General features: G+C 38.0%; 1 protein-coding gene across 4 annotated transcripts; it reads left to right on the top strand.

The window, feature by feature from the left end:
- Positions 1 to 249: 249 nt before the first annotated feature.
- Positions 250 to 10,981, top strand: TVP23C (trans-golgi network vesicle protein 23 homolog C). Of its 4 annotated transcripts, none has more exons than XM_034408285.3 (7): positions 250 to 383; positions 2,526 to 2,608; positions 3,186 to 3,330; positions 4,788 to 4,877; positions 6,822 to 6,953; positions 7,046 to 7,174; positions 7,963 to 10,981. In XM_034408285.3, exons 1-7 carry the CDS (start codon positions 372 to 374, stop codon positions 7,993 to 7,995), a joined length of 624 nt encoding a protein of 207 aa, XP_034264176.2. In that variant the 5' UTR covers positions 250 to 371; the 3' UTR covers positions 7,996 to 10,981. The 4 variants fall into 4 exon arrangements, with proteins under 4 accessions (XP_034264176.2, XP_034264183.2, XP_087743388.1 ...); XM_034408292.3 differs by having other exon boundaries at positions 335 to 482; XM_087887262.1 differs by having other exon boundaries at positions 344 to 431.
- The last annotated feature ends 188 nt before the right edge of the window (positions 10,982 to 11,169 follow it).

Raw genomic sequence — 11,169 nt, 5'->3', positions numbered from 1 at the left:
CCCAGCAATTCTGGGAGTTGAAGTCCACACGTCTTAAAGCTGCCAAGTTTGGGGACCCCTGCCTAGAGAGTCAATCTGGAGCAGTGTTTATCAACCTTAGCAACGACCTGCATGGTGCTGCGACAGTTAAAAGTCCCAGCATCTTAAAACCGATAAGGCTGAGAAACATTGCTTAGAGAAGCCTCTCGTACTCGGAATAGAGATAACCTAATCGCCAACGGAGACGAGCGTTCTACACCTATCAGTCAACGCTTGACGGCTTTCTATTGGACTTGGAGGCGTTACCGCATAGCCTGGCGTCCGTCGCATGTTGATGACGTAGACGGCTTTGCTTGGGGGAGTTGGTTGTGACGTGGCAGAAGGCGGAAGCGATGTTGCGGCAGGTGGGAGCTCAGGGGCTATTATTTCCTAGCGCGGGCCAGGGACGCTGAGTGGGTAACTCACATCGGGACTGAAGGGACTTTTTAATATTGGAGAGGGAGGTGAGCTGGAAGAGGACCTGGTAGAGGACTTCCAAGCCAAGGTCGTGGCTGCGGGAAATGAGTCCATCGCGATGAAGCCCATCCCAAGCTGCCCAAGTTGTAGCTGCTTTGTTAGAAGAGGGGAAGACCAGCTTGGCTTTTGCCCCTCATCCTCCTTCCTTCTCCTGTGATGTCCGGGCTTACTGCCCGCAAAGCATTTCTTTCTCCCCGTCCCCAACTATTAAATGCTTTTGTATATTGCTTTTAATTTGGGGTGAGGGAGTTGCGTTTCTAAGGCTCCCAGGGGATCAAAATGTGGGTATAATTGGAATGAAACTGTGTATAATTGTCGAAATAAAATCCTCTGATGAACTCTAGCAAATTATGAAGACTAGGATTTGCAGGGTGCGAAAATCCGAGGTCGGCAAGGCGGCAGCATATAGCTAACTCTTAAAGATTCTGGTACCCACTGATCATTTTTAACTTAAATATAGTAAGGTGGCCTTAAGATATTGCACAAACAGCAGGTTGGCTGTAGTATTACATGCCTGTGAATTGGAATACATGACATTAAGTTTAGAGTAGTTTTATTTAGTAGTTATGTGACTACGTATATTTCCCACTTATGATTTATAATGTCTTTTAGAGTCATCCCACAGTTTGAAAGATCAGTAATAAGTATGGGTTTATATTTCTTCAAAATTGGGTGGATGGCCCTGTAGGTTTATAATTCATTAGTGAGGAAATAGAAATATTTGAGCTTTAATCCTCCCTTCACTCAAAAAACTCAAAGCAATGAACTTGGAACTCCCTTCTAATTTTCCCTGCAGCAACTACCCTGCAGGGTAGGTTGAAATGAAAGAAAGTTAATTGGGGTGCTAACTGAGGCTAGAGATTCTCAAATACTTGAAGGGATACAAGTATCCTATTGTTGTTACCTGACGGCTCTAAATGTAAACTTTTACTAACATCAGAGAATTATGAACAATAATTCTCAATGATTCTGAATTATGAACAATAATTCTCAACAATAATGAACAATGGTATCAGATAATGTTTTCAGATTCCTATTATTTGGTTTTCATCAGGGATATAGTTTTAGCATTAAACAATGCCATGATTTACCTTTTATTTTAGGTTATTCTTAGCTCAGGTTTTAAGTGTTTTTAGCTTATTAATAATGGTATGCTAAAATGCTATACACGCATTCATAGAAAATCATTAAAATTGATGTTTTCTTTATAGTGCTATTGTTTGATCCCTACTTCTTTAAACTTTCTTTGACTGAAATAATTATGTTGATTGAACATAATTTATCCATAAGAAATGGATAACAAATCCAATATCCAGATTTTATTTTTTTTCCCCTAAAAATATTGTCACTGAGGATGACTAGTTAGTATACATGTTTTATCAAAGGTCCTGTAGAAAGTTGCTATTGGCTTCAAGTAGCAAATAATTAAACATGGTTTCCAGCGTAGTTAGTTAGCCATCTCCTTTTTAACATTACATGGTATCAGTTTTAAGAATGTATGCATTCCTGAAAACTTGCTGTAGCAAACTACTTGTTGAAGGGCCTATGAAATATTTTCTAGTTTAATGTAGAATAACAACTCTTAATAAAAGAAAACATTTTTGTTTAATCAATTGCATTCCTTTTTATAATGACATTAATTAACTAAACAGGAAATAGATCCATGTTTTGCTATAGAGTTTTAAAATAAAAAACTTAGATTCTGTTGCTATTATTTTAATCAGAGTTTTGCCAAGTGAAATTGTATATCACTATACCAAAATACTGGTTCCTCATGTCTCAGTAATTTTGTAAGTTCCATCTTGAAGTACCACAGAATCTGGCATTTCCCTGTGAGAATCATAGTGGTGTTCTGCTATGGAGCTTGTGTCACAATGCTTGTTTTATCATCTGCTCCCCCTTACCCTCACCTCCAGGCACCCATAGTTTTATCACAATAGCATAGGTTGGAGTTTTTTGTTGAATTGTTGCACAATGGTATAGATTTTTTTAAAAAAAGAATCCCATTTTTAAAATCTGTTTCTCTTTAGGATAGTAATGATGAGACGGAAGATGTTTCACTTTTTGATGGAGAAGATGAAATGTCCAGAAAGTCCAAGAAATCAAAAATAAAGTAAGTCTGGAAGAAAGAGGCTGCTATGTCTTAACAGGCTTTTGGGGCGATGGTTGGAGAAAAAAAGTTCTGGCATGGCCTAATTCTTCTAAGAAGCTGCAAATATAGTTTGGTTTAGTAAACACAGGTGAAATCCTGTGTAGGTGTATAGGTTGAAAATATTTTCATTAATATCGGCATAGATTCTGCTTTCGTTGTCGTATCTAGGAGACTTACATAGAATGAACTGCAATATTATCTCCTTACCTTCATCAGACATTTGCAAGGAAATGATGTTGTGGAGTATGGTGTTTCAAGTTAAAGAATTTGTTTGTTCATATTTAATACTTTTAATACTATTAAACAACATCTATCTAACTCAGGTCCTTGGGAAGAACTCAATAGATGGACAAAAATTCCAAATCCAGTCTAAACACTTGGCTGACTGTGTGACCAATCATAATAATATAGTAATGCTAATAAGAATATTGCTGCATTTATGAAATTGGAATAATAGCATAAATTCTAAACCTTGATTTGGCCAGATTAAACACTGAAATTTGATAACCAAATTATTTTCTTCCTTTGTCTTTTACAGACACCCTATAGCTTCTTTTTTCCACTTGTTCTTCCGGGTCAGTGCAGTAATTGTGTACTTACTTTGTGAATTGTTAAGCAACAGCTATATTGCCTGTATGGTGACAATCATCTTACTACTGTCATGTGACTTTTGGGCAGTGAAGGTAAGTCATTTTGTAAGATGTTGATATTCGAAAAAGTTATCAGAGAAATTGGTAGTGTAGGGAACAGTACTGTTAAATCAAATTTCAAATACTAATTGTGATTTCATTTAGTTTGCTTTTCTTTCTGCTTGTCAAATACAGAGATCAAAGTAATGAGCTGGGGGAGGGTGCTCTTTGGTGCTTTGAGCTGTTTTACTAAAATTATATCAGAACATGTGTAGAATGTGATTTCCATCTTGACATATAAGGAAGTTTGCATTTGCATTCAATATAACCAGGTGACTATTTCTATCCTTTATTCTAATTGTAGACATTTTACCATCCTATATACATGCAGAAGGCTTGCTCTCTATGATACTTTATAACTACTTTTTGTGGATTTTAATTAATGTTTTCATTGGAACATTACTTTATCAAGAGTTCTGTTTATGGGATGTTTCTGCCACCAAAGGAGACAGCATTTTTTAAATTTATTCTCCTAACCTTTATAGAAGCATAATACGTTACTACAGAGTTTTTGAGCTGGGAGGATGGAAATCCTGTGGAAAACATGCATGGTTCTTTTGCATTCATGGAATTCAGAATGGAGCCAAAAACATAAAAAGAAGAAAAAGAAAGAACTTTTCATTGTAGGAAGAAGTTGTGTGCATTTATATATTAAATTCAGAGTGAAATTAACACAGCATGATTATGTGATAACAAGGGCTTAAGGGGGTACAGTATATGTTCCAATTGAAAAATAGTGTTATTTGTCCATTTGCTTGCTTAGGACTCATCATTATTACAGATATTGAACAAAACAGCCTCTTTCCCTTGTACAAAGTAGACGCCAGTTCTATTCCTTGGCCATGCTGTCATTGTTATAATGTATTTTAGAGAGCATGTCAAAGTGAGGTAGGAGTATTCACATTGTTAAATATGTGTTATTGCACTTTTATGCCTGATAATATTACAAATATGTTTGAATGTTTGAAAAAAGCACTTCTATCATGTAATTGCTTTATATCTTTCAAGCAGGCACTTGTTATAAACATTCCAGAGTTATTTGGGCAGGAAGACATATGGCAAACTATTCTTGTGGCATTTGAAATAACCAGAAGGCGTATAACCTATATTCATGATAGTGGTCTAAGAGACTTTGTAACAACATGTCTCCATGTCACTAGTGAAATTATAACTTTGCTTGCCAAGCAACTATTTGCAGTAAACTTAATAGGATTGCCGAGAATATTGCCCAGGGGCATACTAGTGCAAGTTGAGCAATTGATAGCTCACTTAGAACTGTGACTCTAATAGGTGCCCGTGGTCATAATGTTGAACAGCACAACAGGAATGAGATTCTTGTTTCATTAGAGTTCTGTGAATAAAACAGTGGAGGCATTTGGGGAAGCTTATTTAGCAAAATGTATGATTGCTGTTGCAGAAAGCACTTCCATGCTGTATTTAACTCTCTCCAGAATGTCACAGGAAGGTTGATGGTTGGCCTCCGATGGTGGAATCAGGTTGATGATGATGGCAAAAGTCACTGGGTTTTTGAAGCCAGGAAGGTAAATATCTCCCCTGTTGCTGAGGGAATGACTGTGAATGGCGTACTCTACAGCTTAAAGCACTTTTAATTACAGAATTGGATACAAGGTCACTACACACAAATCACAGCACAATTATTGGGGTTAGTAGTTGTGTGCATTTGAAATCTGCTTTACCCTCTGATTTGGAGGCTAGGCTACAAAGATGTACAGAATATGTTCATTTGCAGTGAGATAAATGATATGAAACTATTGAACTTATTTTAAAGAATTACGATTGAATGAGCTAAGATCAAATTGTGTAATCATACAAGCAATATATTTTAGAGTTCCTGTACAGTAACTGTTAGTTACTTTAAAGAACGAAAACACAAGCAGCAGTTTTTAGGCACACTGAGAATCTTTTTTTCAAACTTAAATCATGAAAATATTTAGATACATCAGGCCAATACAAATGAAATGTTCCCTTTAATGTGAGTTTGAGGGTAGGTTCTCAGTTTATACATCTTACAGGCTTGAACAGGAATATGAAGATAAACTTGAAGAAGAATATGCAACAGTCATTACAAAAACATCATCTTAGCTAGGAAATATAGAAGGGAGTGAGGAAGAAACTCATTTTGACTATAACAGGGAGAGAGAAACTGTCAGGCTTTCCAGGATTCTGTTACTACATACTACAGCAATAAAGATGAGTCACTGTAGTTCTTGCATTGTCTGGTTCCTGACATGCTGACACAGACTACAGTTAGTTTTCAAATATTTGATCCCCTTTGGTCTTCATCACGTGAAGACTTGTTTAAGCAATGATATTTACTGTTCTTTACAGGTAGTTCTCACTTTACAACCATTTGTTTCAGCAACTGAAGTTACAGTGATGATGAACGACTGGTTTGTTGTTGTTAGTTGCAAAGTTGTGTCCGATCCATCGTGACTCCATGGACAATGTTCCTCCAGGTTTTCCTGTCCTCTACCATCCTCTGGAGTCCATTTAAGCTCACGCCTATTGCTTCAGTGATTCCATCCAGCCACCTTGTTCTCTGTCGTCCCTTTTTTCTTTTGCCTTCAATCTTTCCCAGCATTAAGCTCTTCTCCAGTGAGTCCTTCCTTCTCATTAGGTGGCCAAAGTATTTGAGAATGACTGGTACTTAGGCCCAGTTCCTGAAGTTATGGTTACATGATCAGAATTCAGTTACTTGGCAATACCCTACCTGCATTTATGACTGCAGGGGAATCTCTGCCCTTTTGGCTCCTGCACAACGAAACTTATTGGCAGAAGCAGCAATGCTGGGATTGAAGTAGTGGCTTGGGGCCTTCGGAAGTGACAGCCAGCCAGCACCACTGGTGAGTGTGGGCCTCTACTTCAGTCCAGAGCCATCTCAAGCGCTAAACTGTGGCCAGATTCCTCTGCCACATTCACCTTCACCATCTTCCACTGCTGATGAGGTCTGCCCTGTGTGAGGCAGCTGCTGATTGTGAGAGGCCTTTTCCCAAGGCCATTCTTCAAATCATGAGCAGCATTGGGAGAAAGGCCTGTTGAAGCCAGAGGCTGCCTCACATAGAGCCATGCCAGACATGTCTTGTTGGCAGTGGGAGTAAGACAGTGAAGGCCAGCTGGGCATGGCAGGGCCTGCAGAACACAAGGTGACAGGGATAGCTGAAGCTTTGTAATCTGGTGCTGGGTTGGTCAAGGAAGGGCTGTCTCCCTTGATACCCCTTTTTGATGAAAGGGTACTTCATTCTTTTTCCACTCTGAAGAAATATACAACTCCAAAGATATAAAGCCTTCTATTGCATGATTTCTTTAAAGAATACTGTAATTAGATTCTGCTGCTTCAGAAGCTGTATTATCATCACTGAGATTGTTCAGTATTTAACTAAAGTAATCTTTTTGTAATGTTGCTTTATGTTAATTAAAAAAATAAAGTACAGTGTAAGTAAAATACTACTACTGTTCATTTTTAGGTATCTGCTCAGGGGAGGAAAGCTATTTCGGAAGCAGAGTCCAGAATCTTCTGGCTAGGATTAATCACATGTCCTTTACTCTGGGTGATTTTTGCCTTCAGTGCCCTGTTTTCTTTCAAAGTTAAGTGGCTGGTGAGTAAAATATTCAGTTGTTTCCTGCTAAGCTCATTCTTGGGGCACAGTGAGGCCTTGCTTCTCTCACATATCTTCCTCTCCTTTTATAGGCAGTAGTAATTATGGGTGTAGCATTGCAAGGAGCTAATCTTTACGGCTATATTCGGTGCAAAGTGGGTAGCAGGAAGAATCTGACCAGCGCAGCAACTTTCTACTTGGGAAGGCAGTTCCTGCGGCAGGTATGTCGGAATTTTATTTATGCAACTATTGTTCTCCTCTCCCAGCATTGCCTCTCCCAAACTTTGCATTTCCTGATTTTGCTACTTTTTGTAGGCAAAATTCTTTTGTAAGAATTCAGGATCCAACACTGGCCTGTACAGGTTCTGTTACAGCTGAGATGGGTGCTTGTTTCAGTTGTATGTATTATAGCTCTGCCTTGGCCTGTTGAGGAAATATGTCACATAAGCTTTCAGAATGCTGTCTCCTGTTAATTTGAATACATATGACTTATCTTTGAGAAATCTGACTTTGAGGGTCTGAAGCTTATACCATCGGTCTCTAACTTTTCTGGCTTGGTGGAGCAGCGGAGGGGGAAGAGGGGATGGTTCGGTGTGAGCGGCAGGGGATTGCGCAGCTCCATTTGCGCAAGCAGCATGCAAGCTTGCTGCACACGCAAATGGAGTTGCATGCGTGCTTGCCGCCGCTTCTGCAGCCCAGTTCTAGACGGATCATGGTCTGGTAGTGGATTGCGGCCAAGGGGTTGGGGACCCCTGGCTTACACGATCCTCGTGATTTTAATAACCATCTTCTGTTTAGGCAGTATTCTTTCCTTGAAAAAACTCTACAGGTGCTTTGATGATAGCCTTTTCTAGGCAAAGCTCCAGTCATTGTGTCTGCCCACAGAAAGTGGTACAGAGAATATTTTTTTCCAGAATTGTGGCAAGTGCAGCCTACAACACGATTTTTCAAAGAGTTTAAGTATAGTCAATAGAGTCCTAATCTAATGCTATTTACTTTTCTTTTACAGGCCACGCCCAAGGACGACCAAGCAGTATCTTGAAGTTCATGAAGAAACATTACCTGCCATTTTCAGTCCTTATGGAGAATGGAGGGGGAAAGACACCCCTATTTCTTGGGCTCTGTACAGGAAATTTATAATCTGTGTATGGATTTTTGTAATTAAATATCTCATAGAAGTGTTAATTGTTACCATTTCTTACAACTTAGATTTTACAGAACTCTTCTTGACTCAACTGACTGCTGGACTCTTTAATTAATTAATTCTCCACTTAGAAGTAGGTTAAAAAAAATAGTGATGACATCTGTGACTATTTATAACGTTGCATTCCTGAAATAGCCAGAATTGTCCCCAAGAACTTTGCAGTCAAATATTTTTGCTGTTTCAAATCCAGCTTGTTCAAGAAGTCTCATGATAAGGGCTTGAGCAACCTTTCCTCATGTGAGAACTATGGAATGTAACTAGATGACTTAATGTCTATATTATTGCGAGATCAGGTATTTTTAAGCAAGTATTTTAGATCTCAATTGGATAATTTGAACAATTAGATAATTTCAGCTAAAGATCAGGAATTGAGAGGAAGAACTAAGGGTTCCAATTTCACAATCAGAATAGAAAAACACTGATGCCTGTTGATCTGCAAAAAATAACTTTCCTGTTTTGTTTGGTTTTGATCTGAACCTTCTTGAATATTGAGATTTCCTGAGAAGCAAGGGCAAGTTCCCTTCAGCTTACTATCTGAGTAAAAGAGAATTTTCAGGCTACAACTATAGTAGCCTACAAGGATGTAGATCTCAATTCATAGCATCCTATAGAGAGAGGAAGGATTTGAGTGTGCCCCTTTGTGCCACTTAACAAGTTACTGATATTATAGAAGAACTGTTCTGAAATTGCTAGTGCCAATTCATAATGAACTCGAACAAGCAACTTCAGAACTGGTGAAATAAGAGATTGAGCTATTTAGGCGGCTCATGTTACTAGAAAAATCAGCCCAGGTAATCCACTGGAATGATTTAGGTCAGGAGTACCCAATCCCCAGGTCGTGGCCCACTACTGGGCCGTGACTTATTTGGAACCAGGCCATGTGAGCAGTGGGCTGGCACACGTGCACATGTGTGTGCAGCTCAACTTGCACAAGTCAAGCTGCAGGCACATGTGCATTGACCTACAACTTGTGTGGGCCAGTTCCCCTCTCCCCTTCTTCCCCCAGCCAGGCTGCCAAGCTGCAAAAGTTGTGGACCACTGATTTAGCCTATCTGCAAGTATTTCTTTGCAAATGTAAGCAAAGCTTCAGTGAATTTAGGCTCTACTAAGAATGTGGTAGATTTCTGCAAACTCACTTCTTTGAGTGAGTCCTATGCACAGGGCTAGCTTGTCACGGTGTGCTACAGGTAGTTGGGTTGCTTTTCAAAATCGGAATTAAAGTTTATTGAGTTCCTGCTGTTTACTGGGTGGATATCCAATTCTTCATTTCAAACATGATCAATTTGTATATTTCTCAAAATGCTTAAACAGGAGTTAAAGCTGTGTTACAGTTACTGTTCAGAAGTTTATAAGTTAAGCTTAGGAAAAAAGTATTGATTATAAGCAAACAATATAAGCCTAATGGTGGTTTATTGTTCATTTTTAAAAGGAAAAGCGATTGGCAAGTTCTATATGAATGCTGATAGTTAATGTTCATATTCAGATATGAAAAGTGAAGGTTCTTGGAATACAGAAATAATATATTTAAAATCTCTGTTTTGCATTGTGCATGTTTGTTTGACCTTTCAAATTAACCTGTTTTCCAAAGAAATATATTTTTTTAAAGCTGAGAGATTCTGAATGGGTTTGATTTAGTGTGCCAATATCATGTGTCTTGGGTGATACACTGTAGTGAGTTTTATGTCGATTAATAAGCTTATGTCTTGAATCTACTCTCATATAGTCCTTCCTCTTTGTCTTTGTTTCCCTTGCCTTTTTGAGCTCTGCCCATTTCCATTTTTCACAACTGCATTCTCTGGGAAAGTGGCTGCAGTAGTTTCAGAGATGCACAAGTTTTTTTTAAGTGCATTATTAATAATTTTGTGAATCAACTTGAGCTTTATCTCCTTAGCTGGACACTGCAGCCATCTAGTTGTGCATTTTGGTTGCTGGCATTCCTCAGTGATGTATTCAGTAGCCTCGGTTACCCAAACAGTGAACTCTAGTGTAAATGATTGCAAGATTGCAAATTCATTTTTCAATAACTATTCTAATAATTTTATTATTACCTGAAAAGAGTCACAACAGATTGAATATAAAAACAATATTCATACCACTGCAAATGTAATATTTTCTAGGAAAACCTTTCACCCATTTAACTGAGAGAATAAATTGGTGTTGTGCCTCCATGGGTGTGAATCATATCACCTTAACAACGTACACAAGCTGCTATTCTTGAGAATCTCCCAGTTTTGCATTTTTTATTTTATTTTTTTTGCTGCTTATATTTCCTATCATATCTTTTCACTCATCAATCTTTCTGGTCTTTGCATTTCTAAAGTTTAACATAATTTCTTTTATACAAAGTCATCTAATAAAATCAAAGAACTTTTCATTGCTGGACCTTTCCCAGCAACAGTTTTCACATAGCACAAAATTACTGGCAAATTCCCCAATAGTTGTAAGACGTGAAGGACCATGCTGAACTAGCTAGATGGGTGTATATAAATTTAATAAACAAATAAACTATCATCCTATATTCCGAACTTGCCCATCAGATGCCAAGCAAATGTCCATCAAATGATGGTGAGATTTCAGCCAAACCTGGGTTTAGGGAGCAGACTGCCTTTGTTTAACATAATAAATGCATATCTTATCAGCCATTGATAACCTTATTCTGTATAAATCTATCCAGTTGCTTTTTAAAGTTAATTAACTTTCCAGCTGTATTATATGCTAATATATTGCATAGATGTTTGTAGAATGCTTTTTTCTGTTACGATTCTTCCACATTTTAGATTTATGGAATGAATCAATTTTTATATTAAAGGAAAAAAACCTGAAAGTCTGCATGTCTAAATTTACACTGTAATTATGTCTTCTTCACAGCTAATCTGGTTGATCTCCAAAAAATAAGCCAAATGAGATCTGATTTTTACTTACAAGGGAATAATAGATATATGGGCTACATTAGGATATCAACAATAACAACAAACAGTATTTTGAATTTCTGCTTCCATTTGTTGCAAGGAC

This window comes from Pantherophis guttatus, chromosome 2 (genome assembly GCF_059756535.1).
Source record: "Pantherophis guttatus breed Tessera chromosome 2, ASM5975653v1, whole genome shotgun sequence".
Classification (NCBI taxonomy): domain Eukaryota; kingdom Metazoa; phylum Chordata; class Lepidosauria; order Squamata; family Colubridae; genus Pantherophis; species Pantherophis guttatus.
The sequence above is the reverse complement of the archived record's forward strand: the minus strand, read 5'-3'. Positions and strand labels throughout refer to the sequence as shown.

What these genes read in the sequence shown, in the direction of transcription:
- TVP23C (XM_034408285.3), top strand. An exon ending in GTGACTTTTGGGCAGTGAAG is followed by an intron (nt 3,331 to 4,787) that starts GTAAGTCATTTT and finishes AACTCTCTCCAG; the next exon opens with AATGTCACAGGAAGGTTGAT. An exon ending in GAAGGCAGTTCCTGCGGCAG is followed by an intron (nt 7,175 to 7,962) that starts GTATGTCGGAAT and finishes TTTCTTTTACAG; the next exon opens with GCCACGCCCAAGGACGACCA.